The sequence below is a fragment of the Heteronotia binoei genome, chromosome 10 (genome assembly GCF_032191835.1).
Source record: "Heteronotia binoei isolate CCM8104 ecotype False Entrance Well chromosome 10, APGP_CSIRO_Hbin_v1, whole genome shotgun sequence".
Taxonomy (NCBI): Eukaryota; Metazoa; Chordata; class Lepidosauria; order Squamata; family Gekkonidae; genus Heteronotia; species Heteronotia binoei.
The window spans coordinates 12,361,964-12,381,312 of record NC_083232.1 but is presented as its reverse complement, the minus strand read 5'-3'; the positions used below and the strand labels follow the sequence as shown (position 1 = coordinate 12,381,312).

Sequence of the window (19,349 nt, the reverse complement as noted above, 5' to 3'; positions counted from 1 at the left end):
TAAAACAATTTGCTGCTAATTTTATTTAATTTCCAGTGGCATTCAGTGAAGCCTTGTGAAGCCAACCTCCTAATTTTTTGGTCCTTTGGTCAGGGGGTGTGGCCTAATATGCAAAGGAACTCCTGCTAGAATCCCACCCCCGCGGGTGTTGCATATTAGTCATGTTCAAAGGCACCAACACGCACCCATGAATGAACAATTTCACATGTGGATTTAATGCATATTACCTGTGGTGTCCAAAGACCTCCACAAAAATCCTTTGTGCATCTTTCCAGGCAAATTGCCCTAACATTCAATCCTACCAGGGCTGTTTTAAAGGTACATATAAGGTGTTACACATAACTCATGTTCAGAGGCACCAACGCACACTCTTCAATGAACAATTTCTCATTTACATTCTAAAACTCTTGTTAAAAAGGAAAAGGTAGTCCCCAGTGCAAGCACCAGTTGTTTCTGACTCTGAGGTGACGTCACATCGTGACGTTTTCACGGCGGACTTTTTACAGGGTGGTTTGCCATTGCCTTTCCCAGTCATCTCCACTCCCCCCCCCCAGCAAGCTGGGGATTCCTTCGACCGACCTCAGAAGGATGGAAGGCTGTGTCAACCTTGAGCCGGCTACCTGAACCCAGCTTCCTCTGGGATCGAACTCAGATCGTGAGCAGAGCTTAGGACTGCAGTACTGCAGCTTTACCACTCTGCGCCACGGGGCTCCACAAAAATCCTTCGTGTCTCTTTCCAGGCGACTGCTCTAACGTTCAGTTTTACCAGGGCTGATTTAAAGGTACATACAAAGTTGTACGCGTAACTCACGTTTAGAGGCACCAACACGCGCTCCTCAGTGAACAATTTCTCATTTACATTCTAAACCCCCTGTTAGTGTAATGCGTATCTGAGATCCATGCAGTTGTCTTTGCATTCCGCTGTCCTAGAGCAGCCTGTTATTTGGGGTTGGGGGAGGGGCTGCCTCCTTGGGGTTATGAAGTACTGAGTGGGCCTGGCAAACGTGGAGCGCCCGCCCAGGGTTGGCACAGAAGGGTGGGTCACGAGCAGTGTTCCCTTTAAGCGCCTTGTGAGCAAAAGTTCTCCTTTGTGTGCTGCTGGCATTCAAATTGTGAGCTCCTGCATCAGTTAGTCTGCTCTGGGGTCCTCCTTCCTGAGCGAAGGAAAAATTGTGTGAGCTGGAGGCTAAATATCTGTGAGCTAGCTCACGCTCACTCAGCTTAGAGGGAACACTGGTCACAAGGCGGGCCGTTTTGGCGTACCTCAGGGGCGGCCAACGGTAGCTCTCCAGATGTTTTTTTTGCCTACAACTCCCATCAGCCCCAGTCAGCATGGCCAATGGCTGGTGCGGATGGGAGCTGTAGGCAAAAAAACATCTGGAGAGCTACCGTTGGCCACCCCTGTACCTGGGTTCTGTTTCCCTGCATGCAAGTAGTCGTCCCTCCTTCATCAGAAGAAAGCTTAAAACGGCACCTCGGCCTGCCTGTTGTTTCAGGATCATCCAGTTCCAGAGGCCGGTCAAGTTCAAAGAAGTTCTGCAGAAAGTAATGGACGCGTTCGGACAGATGATGGATTTGCACTATGCCAACAATGAGGTACTTTGCCGCTTGGAGCTGCTTTCTGCTGAATCAGACCCTCGGTCCATCAGAGCCCTTATTGTCTGCTCAGACTGGCAGTGACTTAGAACTTTTTCACACAGCCTATGTATTCCGGTATGGAAGCTGGTCAGTTACTGAACAGTAATGGGTTTTTGCTGGCATTTCAGACAGACCTGACTCAGTAACTGGCTGCTACCGGAATACTGTCACCTTTTCACACAGCCCCGTGGCTGTCCCGGTAGTGAGGCATGCCTGAGTCTTTACTAACAAAGAGCAGCTTCTTCCAGTTTTCAGCCCCTCCTTCCAGGTTGAAATCGGTATGGGGCGCTGTGTGAAATGTCCAGTATCTAATCCGGGAGCAGTTTTCGCGCCCTTTTTCGCCCGCCAGCGTGCGATCGCTGGCTTTTTTTTTTTTTTGGAACGTCGGGCTAAGCGCTAGAGCGCTATAGCGATGTATCACAACAGCATCACCATAGAGATGCCAGGGTTCCATTAAGATGCCAGAGATCGTTGCCGCTGAAACTTGGTAACTTATCTCAATGGAGCCTAGCCATCTCTATTGTGGTGCTGTTGTGATACGTCGCTATAGCGCTATAGCAATCTTTGCCCGATGTTCCAAAAAAAATAATAAGCTGGAGAACGCGTGCCGGCAGTCGAAAACGGCTTGCGCTGGTGGAAGCGAGATAAAAGCGGAACAGTGTAAAATGGCTTGCTTCAATCACAGAACCCTACTGGGAAAAAAAACATGTATCTGAAAACTCCCATCCCTGTCTCGGATTACTGCAAGGCGGCACAATACCGACTCCCTCCCGGTTTTCACCGGTAAGTGTGAAAAGGCCCTTAGAATCGTGGAATCCTGAAATCATAGAGTTGGAAGTGACCTTCAGGGTCGTCTTGTCTAACCTCCTGCACAATGCAGGAAACTCACAATTACTTCCCAGCCAGTTTGGTGCAGTGGTTTAGCGTGCGAACTCTTATCTGGGAGAACTGGGATCGATTCCCCACTCCTCCACTTGCAGCTGCTGGAATGGCCTTGGGTCAGCCGTAGCTCTTGCAGAGTTGTCCTGGAAAGGGCAGCTTCTATCAGAGCTCTCTCAGCCCCACCCACCTCACAGGGGGTCTGTTGTGGGGGAGGAAGAGAAAGGAGATTGTGAGCTGCTCTGAGATTCAGAGTGTAGGGCGGGGTATAAATCCAATATCTCCCCCTTCTTCTTCTGCTCCTCCTCGTCCTCCTTCTTCAAGACTAACGACATTTGTGACGAAGGAGAAGCTTTTGGGAGTCACCGCTCACTCCCGACAGGTCCTCCCCTGCCACAAATGTCGTTCGTCTTCAAGGTGCCACTGGATTCGTGCTCTTTTCTGCTTCTTTGGAAGGCTGCCACGAAGCTACCGAGCCGTCCCCACCTCTCTGAAACGTTATGTCGGTCTTCACTCTCTTCGCAGCCTTTGGCTCAGTTCAGGGCCTCTCAAAGCGATGACTCAGCAGTCGGCAAAACAAAACAAAGATGTCTTCCTTTCTCTGGCAACGAGCGCCCCTGGCTCGCTCTTCAGTGTACCGGCAGCAGGAAAACTTCGCCCTGCTCCCTGAGCCAGGGATCTGCCAACTCTGCTCCGGTTTACGTGGGTCTATATTTAGGCTGGTGTCTGGTAGAGAATGTCCGCGTGTACACCAGCCAAAATGGCAGACAGCACCCCAGCCCGGTTTGCCAGATTTGGGCAGTTGGCGAAAGCCAAATTAAACAGTGTGCCATGGGCCACCACACCCCAGCGTCTTGGGCACGGGCGCCCGTGGAACTTTGTGGAGTGGGAGGAGAGTGTGAAACTCAGAAACTTGCAAGAACATTTTTATCCCAAGCAGAAATGATTCGGGGACAGCTTGCATGAAGCTGTTGGGGGGGGCGGTTGGGGGAGGGAGTGGTGGTAGAAGAGGCCTTGGAATGGCCCCCAAGGGACCAGAACCAAATTCCAGGACAGAATGAGGCTAGTGAAAACATCCTAGTACAAAATGTAAGCCCTGTGCTTTTTCAGGTGGCGGGAGGGAGAGGAAAGCAGGCAGCGTTATCAGGGAAGGTGAACCAGATGTGTGGATACATGTTTATGGGGATTATTGAGTCCTCAAAGGGACAAAAAGACCATTGAGTTTAATCCTTCAACACAATTAAAGTAGTTTCAGAGGGTATTTGTATTGGTCTGCAGTAGTAGTAGTAATAGAAGAAGGATGATGATGATGATGATGATATTGGATTTATATCCTGCCCTCCACTCCAAGTCTCAGCGTCTCAGAGCAGCTCACAGTCTCCTTTACCTTCCTCCCCCACCCCTGTGAGGCGGGTGGGGCTGAAAGAGCTCTGACAGAAGCTGCCCTTTCAAGGACAGCTCTGCGAGAGCTATGGCTGACCCAAGGCTGTTCCAGCAGCTGCAAGTGGGGCGCGGGGGTGGGGAATCAAACCCCATTCTCACAGATAAAGAGTCCGCACACTTAACCACTTCACCAAACCGGCTCTCAAGTCCAGTAGCCTTTCAGACCAAGAAGGTGTTTAGTGTATGAGCTTTCAAGAGTCAAAGCTGCTTTCGTCAGATACTAGTAAAAGGAAATTTGGCTGGAACGCTTATCGCCCCCCCCCCCCCCAATTAAATCTTGTTGTCCTCAAAGGTGCTGTTGGACTCAATTCTAACCGTAATGGAAGGAAGACTCTTGTGGCCCGATAGCAAAGAGCCCCCCACCCCCACCCCAGTTAAAGTGCTTGAAAGCAAATATTCCAGATCACTTGAGTAAGAGAGCCAAGCTGTGTGCATTGCAGGGGAAAGCCAATTCAGAAACTTCCCCAGTTGAAACTGAGGGGGGCGAGGGGAGACACTTGTCTCAAACATTCGAGAGAGAGAGAGAGAGAGAGAGAGAGCGCCAGCCTGGCATGGTCGTGGTAATTTTTTTAACGTTGCGTTTGCGCAATGAATTAGAAGTATCCGAAGGGTTCGTCGTGCATTATCGAGGTAATCCTTGCAAGAGCTCTCTCTCGGTGGTGGGAAAGGCCATCAGGTTGCAGCCAACGGTCATAAGATTTTCAAAGCAAGAGACAAGCAGAGGTGGGTTGCCGTTGCCTGCCTCTGCATAGCGACCCTGGACTTCCTGGGGGGAGTCCCCATCCAAATACTGAACAGGATCGACCCTTCTTTCAAGCGCTCAAGATCTGACAAGATTGGGCTAGCCTGGATTATCCAGTTAAGAGCTGTTGTTGTTCAGCCGCGCAGTCGAGTCCGACTCTTTGCGACCCCGTGGACCAAGTCACGCCAGGCCCTCCTGTCTTCCACCATCCTCCAAAGTCCGCTCAAATTCATGTTAGTTACATCAGTGACGCTGTCCAGCCGTCTCATCTTTTGCCGTCCCCTTCTCCTTTTGCCTTCTGTCTTTCCCAGCATCAGGGTCTTCTCCAGGGAGTGCTCCCTTCTCATCGGGTGGCCAAAGTATTTGAGCTTCAGTTTCAGCATCTGACTTTCCAGGGAACAGTCTGGGTTGATTTCCCTCAGGACTGACTGATTTGATCTTCTTGCAGTCCAAAGGACTCTCAAGAGTCTTCTCCAGCACCACAGCTCAAAATTCACATCTCAAAAAACACATCACAGTTAAGAGTACCTGTCTGTTATTACCCCCCCCCCCCACCTCGTATTATAGCGGCAATGAAGGAAGGGCTTGCCCAAGACCACTTATTCAGTCTGTGGCTGATGGAAGAAGTGGGGTTGCCAACCTCCAGGTAGTCTGCTACTTGGAGCGCTTTCGCACTTACCTTAAGCCGAAACGACGTCCCTCTTCACCGCGCAGCGTCTGCACGGTTTTCGCACTAATTGCTCCGCAGCATCCAGAAGAGCCGCAAAGTCCCGCGGCTTTTGCGTCGCACATGTAAACTGTTTTTTGGCAGTTTACATTTGCGACGCAAAAGCCGCGGGACTTTGCGGCTCTTCCAGGTGCTGCGGAGCAATTAGTGCGAAAACTGTGCAGATGCTGCGCGGTGAAGAGGGACGTCGCTCCGGCTTAAGGTAAGTGCGAAAACGCTCTTGGTGTAATTAGTCAACTGATCAAAACCACCAAGTATTACACCATTTTTCAGTTTGCAAAAATATATTACAAGGATTGTGTACAGCACATAATAAACAATACGATAATGATAGAGGCTGGTGGTGCTGGGGCCTTTTAAAGTAACAGAAAACCCCAAGGAGGCCAAAAAAACCCATCTCCAAATGAATAGATATAAGTCCAAACTTGGAAATAGTCCAACTGGAATTCACAAGGTGGGGGTGCTCCCGAGGAGTGTAGCTTCAACGCAGCCGCTTCCTTAAAAAGACGTCTCTCTAGATTTTGTTGTCGTTTCAATTCTTCCTTCAGTTTGACGGCTTAATTATTTAGGAACCCTGTTCTACATTCTCTAATCACAGCATTAAGCTTTCTCATTTCAGTGTGAACGTTGGGCTCTTTCATTATGGCAGAGATCAGGTCCCCTTGAGAAAATGTGCTGCTTGAAGGACACTTGGTGTAATTAGTAGACTGATCAAAGCCACCAAGTAATACACCATTTTTCAGTTTGCAAAAATATATTACAAGGATTGCGTACAGCACATAATAAACAATATGATAATGATAGAGGCCGGCGGTGCTGGGGCCTTTTAAAGTAACAGAAAACCCCAAGGGGCCAAAAAACCCCGTTCCCAAATGAATAGATACAAGTCCAAACTTGGAAATAGTCTGACTGAAATTCACAAGGTGGGGGTGCTCCCGAGGAGTGTAGCTTCAACGCAGCTGCTTTCTTAAAAAGACGTCTCTCTAGATTTTGATTTCTTAAAAAGACGTCTCTTAATTGGAGCCTATGGAGTAGGCGCCATAATGAAAGAGCCCGATGCTCACAGTGAAGTGAGAAGCTTAATGCTGTGGTTAGAGAATGTAGAACGGGGTTCCGAAATAATTAAGCCGTCAAACTGAAGAAAGACTTGAAACGTCATCAAAATCTAGAGCGACGTCTTTTTAAGAAAGCGGCTGCGTTGAAGCTACACTCCTCAGGAGCACCCACCTTGTGAATTCCAGTTGGACTATTTCCAAGTTTAGACTTATATCTATTCATTTGGAGATGGGGGTTTTTGGCCCCCTTAGGGTTTCTGTTACTTTAAAAGGCCCTAGCACCGCTGGCCTCTATCATCATTGTATTGTTCGTTATGTGTTGTACACAATCCTTATAATATATTTTTGCAAACTGAAAGACAGTGTAATACTTGCTGGCTTTGATCAGTTGAACCTCCAGATAGTCGCTGGGGATCTGCTAGAATTACAAGGGATCTCCAAGCTACAGAGATCAATTCCCCTGGAGAAAATGGCTGCTTTGGAAGGTATACTTTATGGCACTGTACCTTGCTGAAGAACTTAGACCAGTGACTCCTGCAGAGTTGCAACAGGCAACCTCTTTGTCGGTTAGTTGAATCAGTCCTTGTGGCAGATTCAGGTGCCCTTTGACAGTTGCCATCTTGAGATGCAGATTTTTTTTTTTTAAGTAAGCAGTCTCCATAAACTTCTGGGGGGTGAAGACTAGTTCTCTGTTCTTCATTGGAAGGGGGCAGACTCAGATCAGTGGCTCCTACAGAGTCACAACGGGCAGCCTCTTGTGAGTTAGTTGGATCAGTTCTTGTGCCAGGTTTGTGTGCCCTTTGACAACTGCCATCTCTTTTTTAAAAAAGCAATCTTCTGGGTGCTGCACTTGAAATCCTGCGTCTTCCGGTGTCCCCCCCCCCCACACACACACACTCCACACTGCTACATTGCCCCTATCGTTGGGATCCCATCCCCCAAAGTTTTTTTATTCTTGACATGCAGGTCTCCCCCGTGGCCGAATTAGCGATTCCTGGTGCTTTTCCTATCGTAGGCCGCTGTTTTGATAACTCTGCCCCATTCCTCGCGGTGGGGGGGAACTGGAAGGAAAGACCAAAGGCCCCAGGTGTTTGGTTTCTGTTTTCCTCTGGCCCTCTGAGGCTGCCTAACGCTGTCCCGGGTTCGATGCCCGCCGTTCCCAAGCCCCCACAGGCTCTGCTGTTTCCTCTCTTTTTGCTCTTGTTTGTAACTCAGCTGCATAGTCGGTGTTTGTTCAACCTTTCTTTCCAGCTCTTGATCCCTCTGAAAACGCAGGAAGACTTGGACCGGGCTGTGGAACACTTGGATCTCAGCCCTTCTCTCAAGAGCCTGAGAGTGTTTGTGAAAACTCCAAGGAAAACAAATGTGAGTGGCTCAGTTCTCTCTCTTTTCAAATTCAATTGTGTACAATGCAAATATGGTGTTATTGTCGCCCAGAGCAGAAACGCTCTGATGCTTTATCTGTGTATCAGTAGGTCAGGCTGTTGCGGAGGGCGGCTCTAGGAATTGGCCACTTGGGGTTCTCTTTTTAAAGAAAGAAATTGCTCAACTTTGGAATCCTTTCTTTCGTACTGCTGTTTGAAAGGTCACTGCCTCCTGCTAATGTGCTGGTTAGCGACTGGAAACCTTCGAGCATGCTCCAGCCCATGGAAGAAAGGCTGAGGAGTTGGGGACTTTTCAGTTTAGAAAATAGACAATTAAAGGAAGACATAAGAGAACATAAGAGAAACCATGTTGGTTCAGGCCAATGGCCCATCCAGTCCAACACTCTGTGCCACACAGTGGCCAAAACCCCCCAAGTGCCATCAGGAAGTCCACCGGTAGGGCAGGACACTAGAAGCCCTCCCACTGTTCCCCCCCCCCCCCCAGCACCAAGAAGTCAGAGCATCACTGTCTCAGAGTGTTCTATCTAGACCTTGTGGCTAAGAGCCACTGATGGACCTCTGCTCCATATGTCTATCCAATCCCCTCTTGAAGCTGTCTATGCTTGTAGCTGCCACCACTTCCCGCAGCAGTGAATTGCATTCCTTCTTTCCGAGGTGATGAGATCCTGGGTGTTTCATGGTCAGAGCTCCCACCATTTTAAAAAGTGAGTGTTATAAACCTCAGAAGCTCTGCATCTCCCATCATTTGGCACAGTTTGAGACAACAGAAGCTTATGTATTTATTAAAATATCTATACCCCATCTTTTCCCTTGGGATGCAAGGCAGCCTGCTATTTCAAATGGAAACCCCACACAATGCAATAAAACCCCACCAAATCGTCTAAGAACCTAAGAGAAGCCATGTTGGACCTGGCCAATGGCCCATCCACTCCAACGCTCTGTGTCACACAGTAGCCGAAACCCACGGGCCATTGGGAGTTGCATCAGTGGGGCTAGAACTCCAGAAGCCCTCCCACTGTTCCCCCCCAAGCACCAAGAAGTCAGAGCATCACTGTCCCAGAGTGTTCCATCTAGACCTTGTGGCTAAGAGCCACTGATGGACCTCTGCTCCATATGTCTATCCAATCCCCTCTTGAAGCTGTCTATGCTTGCAGCCGCCACCACTTCCTACAGCAGTGAATTCCACCTATTAATGACCCTTTGGGTGGAAAAGTCTTCTCAAGTGTGCAACTCCAAGCACGGTTTTTTTTTTTTTTTAATTTTAATCTCCAGGCATCTGGGAGGCAGGCTTGAATCAGGACCACAGCACAAGGGAAAATGTGTTGCGTTTTGTTTTGAACTCTCCTCCCTACGTGCACCTTTCCCAATTAAAATTAGCCCTGCGGGAGCCCCCCATACTTGTGGTGAAAAACATGTGGTGTAGTGGTGAAGTGTGCAGACTCTTATCTAGGAGAACTGGGTTTGATTCTCCACTCCTCCGCTTGCACCTGCTGGGGTATAAATCTGCGGTCTTCTTTTTCTCCTTCTTCTCCTCCTTCTCCTTTTTCTCCTCCTCCTCCTCCTTCTCCTTTTTCTCCTCCTCCTCCTCCTTCTTCTCCTTCTCCTCCTCCTCCTTCTCCTTCTTCTTCTCCTCCTCCTTCTCCTCCTCCTCCTCCTCCTTCTCCTCCTCCTCCTTCTTCTCCTCCTCCTCCTCCTCCTTCTCCTCCTCCTCCTCCTTCTTCTTCTCCTTCTCCTCCTCCTCCTTCTTCTTCTCCTTCTCCTCCTCCTCCTTCTTCTCCTCCTTCTCCTCCTCCTTCTTCTCCTTCTCCTCCTCCTTCTTCTTCTCCTCCTCCTTCTTCTCCTCCTCCTCCTTCTTCTTCTCCTCCTCCTCCTCCTTCTCCTTCTCCTCCTCCTCCTCCTTCTCCTTCTCCTCCTCCTCCTTCTTCTCCTCCTCCTCCTCCTTCTCCTCCTTTTTCTCCTCCTCCTCCTTCTTCTCCTTCTCCTCCTTCTTCTTCTTCTCCTCCTCCTTCTCCTCCTCCTCCTCCTCCTTCTCCTCCTCCTCCTCCTTCCCCTGGGAGACTCCCCCAGAAAGACTGAAGCGCATGAACCCTCCTTCCGTACGGACGGCGGCGCTCACCAGCTCTCCTTTTGTGTCGTTTCCAGTCCCTGCAGCCCAACAACAGCAAGCAGCACGAGATGAGAATATCCAAGTCAATGGGCGATATCATGGGGTCCTTGTATAAAGACGCCGAGAGGACGCGGAAGCACTCCACGGGTCAGTGAAAGTCGGGGCGCCAGCCATGGGGAGGTTCCCACTCCTTCCACGGCCTTCTCAGCCCAATTACTGCCGTCGTCTCCTGTCTGGATGCAAAGAGTGCACTTCGGCTTCTATAATTTCTCCAAGTTCCCACCACCAGAGCTTTTTTTGTATCAGGAACTCCTTTGCCTATTAGGCCACGCCCCCCCCGCTGTAGCCAATCCTCCAAGAGCTTACAGAGCTCTTCATACAGGGCCTACTCTAAGCTCCAGGAGGATTGGCTGCATCAGGGGTGTGTGGCCTAATATGCAAAGAAGTTCCTGCTGTAAAAAAAAGCCCTGCCCACCATTGGCCAGTGAATTAAACCAGCGTAGCGAACAGAGTTTTGAGTCCAATGGTACCTTTCAGACCAACAAAGTTTTATTCAAGGTATACGTTTTCATGTGCATGCGCTTGTCCTCAGATATTGGAGGAAGTGTGCACACACATGAAAGCTCATACCTTGAATCAGGGGTTTTTTTGTAGCAGGAACTCCTTTCCATATTAGGCCACACACCCCTGATGTAGCCAATCCTCCTGGAGCTTACAGGGCTCTTCCTACAGGGCCTACTGTAAGCTCCAGGAAGATTGGCTACATCGGGGTGTGTGGCCTAATATGCAAAGGAGGTCCTGCTAGAATTCCTTACAGGGCTCTTAGTACAGGGCCTGCTGTAAGCTCCAGGAGGATTGGCTACATCAGGGGTGTGTGGCCTAATATGCAAAGGAGGTCCTGCTAGAATTCCTTACAGGGCTCTTCGTACAGGGCCTACTGGAAGCTCCAGGAGGACTGGCTACATCAGGGGTGTGTGGCCTAATATGCAAAGGAGGTCCTGCTAGAATTCCTTACAGGGCTCTTCATACAGGGCCTGCTGTCAGCTCCAGGAGGATTGGCTACATCAGGGGTGTGTGGCCTAATATGCAAAGGAGGTCCTGCTAGAATTCCTTACAGGGCTCTTAGTACAGGGCCTACTGTAAGCTCCAGGAGGATTGGCTACATCAGGGGTGTGTGGCCTAATAGGCAAAGGAGGTCCTGCTAGAATTTCTTACAGGGCTCTTCGTACAGGGCCTGCTGTAAGCTCCAGGAGGATTGGCTACATCAGGGGGTGTGTGGCCTAATATGCAAAGGAGGTCCTGCTAGAATTCCTTACAGGGCTCTTATTCCAGGGCCTGCTGTAAGCTCCAGGAGGACTGGCTACATCGGGGTGTGTGGCCTAATAGGCAAAGGAGCCCCTGCTACAGAAAAAGCCCTGCCTTGAATTAAATTTTGTTGGTCTTCAAGGTGCCCCTGGACTCTCACTTTGTTCTGCTGCTTCAGACCAACATGGCTACCCACCCGGATCTAAACCAGTATCGCGTCATGGCTAAAGCGTCAGACGAGGATCAGGGGGACTCGGGTTTGAATTGCCACTCTGCCGTGGAAGCTCGCCTGGTGAACTTAAACCAGTTGCACCCTCTCATCCTAGCCTACCTCACGGGGTTGTTGTGAGAATAAAACAGAGGCGAGGAGAACGGAGTGAAGCTGCTGTTGGGTCTCCGTGGGGGGAGAAAGACTGGGGGATGAATGAAGTAAAATAAAAATAAAATTGTTGACTTTAGCTCCATGGGCATCAGAGTTAAAACAAAATCCAGAGTTTTTCTCCCTCGTGTTGCTGTTGAGTATTCGGCCAGAACTCTGAAGGGCATATGGAGGCTCGCTTTTGAAACAAAATGTGCTCGGCCAGCTTGTACTTGAACACAGCTGTAAATTTTTTTTGTTTTGTTCTGAGCTGCCAACCTATTTTCCCCTACCAGCCGTCCCAGTGGAATTTAAAGTTAATTTGAGCATGTTCTTGGCCCAAATCATAAGCCTCCTGCCCTCTTGGAACGTGGGCGGTGCTCAGAACGGAGTCCATGGGAGTGCTGGAACTTTGTAAAGGTTGGTTGGGACAAAAATTCTGCATAACAGGCCCAAAAGTGTTCATGTCATATATTAGGGGGGGGGGGGGAAGTATAAGTGTGTCTAAGAGAGGAGTCCCCAATCTTTTCGAGCAGGCACCTTTGGAATTGTGACACAGTGCGATGGGTGCAGCTACAAAATGGCTGCCACAAAATGGCTGCCACATGAGGTGAAGCCAGCCACAAAATGGCTGCCACAGCTTACCTTCCGTCACACGATGAAGATCCTTTTGCTGGGGTGGCAGCTGCTGCCAAAGCAATGTTTTTTTTTTAAAAAAAAAAAACACAGGTAGACCCCACCCTAGGGTTGCCAATGCCCAGGTGGGGGCAGGGGATCCCCCAGTTTGGAGGCCCTCCCCCTGCTTCAGGGTCATCAGAAAGCGAGAGGTGGGGGAGGAAAATGTCTGCTGGGCACTCCAGTATTCCCTATGGAACCGATTCCCATAGGGTATAATGGAGAATAGATCTGTGGATATCTGGGGCTTGGGGGGGCTGTTTTTTGAGGTAGAGGCACCAAATTAGCAGCATAGCATCTGAACCGCACCCTCCAAGTTTCAAAAGAATTGGACCAGGGAGTCCAATTCTTTTCAAGCAGGCTTTTGTAGACCGTTGATAGGATGGCTGTTTAATCCACCAACGATTTTATCTAGTGACCCCTGCCATAATATAAGAGTACAGAATAACATCAAGAAGATCACCGCCGTTTAAATTATGGAACGACCCAGACAGCTGGAACTGGTTTTTAGATTGTTGTTTTAAAGTATTGTATAATCTAATTGTTGTTTTAAACCTACTTTATATTGTATAATTTTATTGAACTGTTGTTAGCCGCCCTGAGCCTGCCTAGGCCGGGAGGGCGGGATATAAATAAAATTTATTATTATTATTATTATTATGAGCCCCATAAGAAGATGCCCCATCCTTCATTATTTCCAATAGACAGAAGGCGTTTAAAAGATGTGCAGTCCCTTTCAATGTGACAGCCAGAACTCCCTTTGGAGTTCAATTGTGCTTGTCACGACCTTGCTCCTGGCTCCACCCCCAAAAGTCCCCAGATATTTCTTGAATTGGACTTGGCAACCTTAGCCCACCCTCTTTCTTTGAGGACCCCTCATTTAGGAGGTCTGGAGATTGTCCGGGTTGGCCTAGCCACTGCCGTCTAACTGGGCCAATGTCAGCTTCCAACCAGCTGCTTCAGAGACCCCTGAAAGATCCCCTTGTCAGCTCTGCGGCACACAGACATCGCGGCCCAGGTTGTTAAGACACCGAGTCCCGTGTCCAAGATGACCAGCACCCCACAGACTCCAGCTGCCCTTTTGTGCCAGCGTCCACCGCCTGCTCCTTTGTCGACTCCTGCAGCTGCAAAACCAGATAGTTCAGCCTGGCTGTCAGCCCTGACGGATCCCAGGAGTCCAGCCACAGCCCCTCCTAGCCAGATTGCTAAGGAATCGGGCAAAACAGTGTCGTTTTTCCAAGGTGCCGCTTTTGGGGTCAAAAGCGCTCAAAATAAGGGAGCATGGGACGGATGGATGAGTGGAGCCAGGGAGAGGACGACAACAAACCAGTTTGGGGAAGAGCTGGACCCAGCCAGGTCACAAAGGGATCTGGCTGTGCGTTTCCGGCCGGCTGCACACGCTGCCTATGAAAATTCCTTCAAAATAACATAGTGGAAAGGAAGACGAAAGGGGTCCAGAGTGTGCCAATAGGGTATGGCAGGCCTCGTCCTCGCTGGCTTCTTTGGAACATGCTGTGCTTTCTTGTTAACCTGAACGAGAGGAGCTCTCACCTAATTCCACGGCTCACGATCGCCCAGATTCTATAAAAAGCACGGCACTGATCAGGGCCGGTTTTATGTTTTGAGGGTCCCCAGACAGAGAGTTTCCAGCCCCCCCTTCTTCCCGCCCTCAGACCATCCCGCAAACCCTCCTTCCTTTCCCCCTCCCCTCCTATGTATCTGTCCCCTGCTTATGTGGGAGCTCTCTGGTTAGGGTTGCCAAGGCTAACTTAAAAAATACCTGGGGATTTTGGGGGTGGGGCAGGAAGACTTTGGGGAGTGGGGCCAGGAGACTAAAATAATTAAATAAAAATAAAGCAGTGCAGTTTCCCTGAGTACAGTCTTCATTTCCTCACCCCAAGCAGCTGCACGTCCCCTGTACACTCTCTCTCTCTCTCTCTCTCACACACACACACACAGAGCATCCAAATTTGCAATCCCACACTTGCATGGCCTCACTGGGGGAATTGACTCACGAGTTGCTGAAGCTCCAAGTTCTTCAGGCGCGGGGAAGGTAGGTCAATAACCAGAAGTTGCCACGCCCTTTGTGTTGGCGCTGGAACCTATTCATGATTTTGGCCGCTGTCCCCCATATACACTCCTAGCCCTTTGTTTTGCCTGCCGACACTAATCTGGGCCCATTTCTTGCATCGAATTGTTCTCTTGGCATCCCGGATGGAACTCGGGCTTGTCTCTTGCCCTGCTCCCCAGCGGTTTCTTTTTCTCTCTCCCACCTCGCAGGGTCCCTGCACACAGGCCGGAGTTCCCCGCCCCCCGGGAGCGTCCCCGAAGAGCAACAGCAAATCGCCCGCCAGGGCTCTTACACCAGCATCAACAGCGAAGGGGAGTTCATCCCAGAGACGATGGACCCAAACGTAAGCTGCAAGAACGGAAGCCCGCAAACCCAAATGGCACTGGGGTTTAGTTTTAGACAGGGGTGGAATTCTAGCAGGAGCTCCTTTGCGTATTAGGCCACACACCCCTGACGGAGCCAATCGTCCAGGAGCTTCCAGTAGGCCCTGTACTAAGAGCCCTTGGAGGATTGGCTGCATCAGGGGGTGTGGCCTAACATGCAAAGGAGTTCCTGCTAGAATTCCACCCCTGGTTTTAGGGGAGTCTGCAGGCAAAACAGAGATGGGGGACTGAGTAGAATATGTGTGGCCAGAGATGGGGGACTGAGTAGAATATGAAGCTAGGGATCCATGGAAAGGCCTGGCTGGAGGATTCCAGCCAATAAGCCTCATATTTTTTCTTAGACCAGTTAGGTTTCTGGGATCTCTTGTCCCTAGGATCTCTCCAGCTTCTTTTCCAGTTGGATTGGGTTGCTTCTGGAGACCCAAGGCAAGTCTTTCTCTGGGGACACTTAAAACTAATTGCCAATTGCCAGGTGGGGGCAGGGGATCCCCCAGTTTGGAGGCCCTCCTTCCGCTTCAGGGTCATCAGAAAGTGTAGAGGGGAAGGAAATGTCTCCCAGGCACTCCATTATTCCCTATGGAGACCAGTTCCCATAGGTGATAATGGAGAATTGATCTGTGGGTACCTGGGGCTCTGGAAGGGGGCTGTTTTTTGAAGCAGAGGCACCAGATTTTCAGCACGGCATCCAATATCTCTCTTCATAACACCTTCCAAGTTTAAAAAAGATTGGACCAGGGGGTATAATTCTATGAGCCCCGAAAGAAGGTGCCCCTAGCCTTCATTATTTCCATATGGTGGGAAGACATTTAAAAGGTGTGCGGTCCTTTTAAATGTGATGACCAAAACTCCCTTTGGAGTTCAATTATGCTTGTCACACCCTTGCTCCTGGCTCCACCCCCAAAGTCCCCAGATATTTCATATTCAGGGATGTTCATTTGTTGTTTCAAAGGTTGAGGGAGGGGGCAGCTCTCAGCTTTCTACGCTAGTATTCTGTAGTGAGAAGGACTGTATTGGATGTTCATTCCATCTGTCTGAATGCGCTTGTCGAGGCCAGTCTCTGAGGGTCGGTATTAGCCAGGGAGACAGGAATAGCGAGAGTGTATTTCGTAAACAGAAGTGCTCTTCTGGCCTCGCCCATCCACAAATTCTGATTGGTCCAAGGGAAGGCATGATGACAGCCGAACAGCAGTTAGGTTGCCAAGTTCTACCTGGCAGCCAGTAGGGGACTCCTTGGTCCTGATAGCACCCGGAAGTGATGTCATCACGTTGCTGACACTGAGTGGGTGATGCTCTACTTTTGGGGCCCAGACTCTATGGTTTGTAGCTATTGTACCATTGAGTTTGGCCCAAAAACTAGAATGTCACTGTGTGACATCAGCAACGTGATGCCATCATTTCCAGGCTGGATGAGGCTGGTTTTTCCCCCAACTGGCCAGCAGCGGTAAAGTGCCCCATAAAAGCAAGGGTTCCCTCAGTGAGGGTCTGGCAACTCTTAACAGCAGTGCCTGAAGGGACCTTTTCTGCATAAAGTGCCCTGGGATGGATATAACAGATGAAATGGGCTAACAACCAGGGCTTTTTTTGTAGCAGGAACTCCTTTGCATATTAGGCCACACCTCTCTGATGTAGCCAATCCTCTTAGAATTTACAGTAGGCCCTGTACGAAGAGCCCTGTCAGCTGCAGGAGGATTGGCTACATCAGGGGGGGCATGGCCTAGTATGCAAAGGAGCTCCTGCTACAAAAAAGGCTCTGCTAACAACCATTTCTCTGCAGAGTCACTAGCTAGTTCTGGAGTGGAAACGCCAGGTCAGCATTTCCACAAAAGGGCGAGTTCTTTAATACTCTTTCTTTCTTTTTAAAAAGTCAAAAGTTACTCCGGGTGAATTTTGGCAGGGGTCTGAGAACACAGATGTGCTTTGTGCTTCTAGCTTGCCAAAACGGGCTCTGATTATTTTTGTACGAGTCCCATTTATTTATTTTCACCTCTTTTTTCACCCCCTCTCGTCAGGTGTTGGAGCCGTTTATCAGCCCGGACGACTCTCTCTCAGGAAGTTGTCAGTCTTTGGACAGATCCATAGACAGGTAGGACTGGAAGACGACCGTATGAGATGAATGACATTTTTTAAAATATCTGTTTGTAAGATATCTTCCCCTGCGCTTCCTCCAGGAATATCAGACTGCCTGGTTGTTTCTTCTTCCTTCTTCCACCTCTTCCCATTTTATCCTCTTCACAACCCTGTGAGGCAGGCTAAGTTGCTGGAGAATGTTTGGCCCAAAGTCACTTGCTCAGGGGTTTTATGTATTCTTATTTTGATGTCAGTGCCTGAGATTTAAGATCTTTCAGCCTGAGATCTAAGACAGCCAGGGCATTTTTTTGTAGTGGAACTCCTTTGCCTATTAGGCTACGCCCCCCTGATGTAGCCAATCCTCCAAGAGCTTACAGGGCTCTTAGTACAGGGCCTACTGTAAGCTTCAGGAGGATTGGCTACATCAGGGGTGTGTGGCCTAATATGCAAAGGAGGTCCTGCTAGAATTCCTTACAGGGCTCTTCGTACAGGGCCTGCTGTAAGCTCCAGGAGGATTGGCTACATCAGGGGTGTGTGGCCTAATATGCAAAGGAGGTCCTGCTAGAATTCCTTACAGGGCTCTTCATACAGGGCCTACTGGAAGCTCCATGAGGATTGGCTACATCAGGGGTGTGTGGCCTAATATGCAAGCGAGTTCCTGCTACCAAAAAAAGCCCTGGAGGCAGCTAACAACCAATCAGAGAGCCTTGGTGTAGTGGTTAAGTGTGTGGACTCTTATCTGGGAGAACCGGGTTTGATTCCCCACTCCTCCACTTGCAGCTGCTGGAATGGCCTTGGATCAGCCATAGTGGTTAAGTGAGCGGACTCTTATCTGGGAGAGCCAGGTTTGATTCCCCACTCCTCCACTTGCACCTTCTAGAATGATCTTGGGTCAGCCGTAGCTCTGGCAGGAGTTGTCCTTGAAAGGGCAGCTGCTGTGAGAGCCCTCTCAGCCCCACCCACCTCACAGGGTGTCTGTTGTGGGGGGAGAAGATATAGGAGATTGTAAGCCACTCTGAGTCTCCGATTCATAGAGAAGGGCGGGGTACAAATCTGCAGTCGTCTTCTTCAGCGAAGCACTATATTAAAAGCCATGAAAAAGATTTTGAAACATCAATATAATTCAGACTTGATATCCTTTTTGTAATTAGCAAAAGGCTCCCTACATGCTGGCACACATTTTTATTTGAGATCAACGGTCCTTGCAAAGTTTTAATTCCCTAGGTGCTGTTCCGCTTACATTCCTTTTTTCTAAGCACTCCAAAAACTGTTTCATGTGGTTTGATATTACTTATGTCGAATAACAACGAGCACGCATCATTCCCTTCTTTCTCCGTGATGAGATAAGGGCCGGAGACTTTGATCGTCTTCTCGGGTTACAGATTTCCTAACTTCAGTAGATATGGGCGGGCAGAGATGTAACCGAGGAGGCAGATGAAGAGGGGAACACGAAGCCGGTATTTTGATGAAAACCCATGAGATCGAAAAGCTGTTTAAACTGAAGAGCGGCTCGGCAGCCAGAGCGTCGCTAGGAGGACAACAGCAGGAAAGGGGGAGAAGAGATTATACCCCAAAACCTCGGCAATCAGGACATATTTTTTCCTTGTGCCTTAATAGCAGGAGCAAAGGATTGTGGGAAAAGGTGAAAGGAACTCTGTGGGAAGGGATTTCTTCAAGAGAAGCAGAAACAATACTTCTCCCTTATTTAATTTCAGAAAGTGGGGAGCAACCCTAATCTTACCCGGAGGCCTGGTTTGTAGGAAATTCTAATCTAGGTTTCCCCACTAGAAATTCAGTACTCCCTCCAGATAGTTTCAGAGGCTAGAGTCTGCACTAGAAGAGCTAGATTCAATCCCAGTAACAAGATTTTTTTTTGTTTTGGGGGGGTTGTTTTGGGGGTTTTTGTGTGTGTATATATATCAGGGGTGGCCAAACTCTGGCTCAGGAGCCCCATGTGGCTCTTTTACACATCTTGTGTGACTCTCGAAGCCCCGCTGCCCCATCAGATGGCTTGGAGAAGGCATTTGTCTCTTTAAATAATTTCTTCAAGCCAAGTCAGCCATCAGCTTGGATAATGCATTTAAAGTTGCTTTCTTTCCACCTCTCTCTTCCTCCCATCTATTTGCTTTCCTTCCTTCCTGTCTTGTGGCTCTCAAACATCTGATGTTCTTTTCCTGCGGCTCTCAAACATCTAACATCTATTCTATGTGGCTCTTACATTAAGCAAGTTCCGCCATAAGAACATAAGAGAAGCCGTGTTGGATCAGGCCAATGGCCCATCCAGTCCAATACTCTGTATTACACAGTGGCGAGAATATATATGTGTATACACACACACACACACACACACACACACTGTGGCTAATAGCCACTGATGGACCTCTGCTCCAATCCCCTCTTGAAGCTGGCTATGCTTGTAGCGCCATCACCTCCTGTGGCAGTGAATTCCACATGTTAATCACTCTTTGGGTGAAGAAGTACTTCCTTTTATCCGTTTTAACCTGACTGCTCAGC

General features: G+C 49.3%; 1 protein-coding gene across 1 annotated transcript in view; it reads left to right on the top strand.

Annotated features, from left to right (window-relative positions):
• Positions 1-19,349, top strand: part of LOC132578234 (mitogen-activated protein kinase kinase kinase 3-like) — a 46,545-nt gene that overhangs the window by 12,629 nt on the left and 14,567 nt on the right. Inside the window, exons 3-7 of the mRNA XM_060248139.1 lie at positions 1,497-1,596; positions 7,736-7,849; positions 10,012-10,123; positions 14,595-14,728; positions 16,778-16,851. Of these exons, the coding sequence (XP_060104122.1) occupies positions 1,497-1,596; positions 7,736-7,849; positions 10,012-10,123; positions 14,595-14,728; positions 16,778-16,851 (534 nt within the window). The remainder of the gene's footprint in view (positions 1-1,496; positions 1,597-7,735; positions 7,850-10,011; positions 10,124-14,594; positions 14,729-16,777; positions 16,852-19,349) is intronic.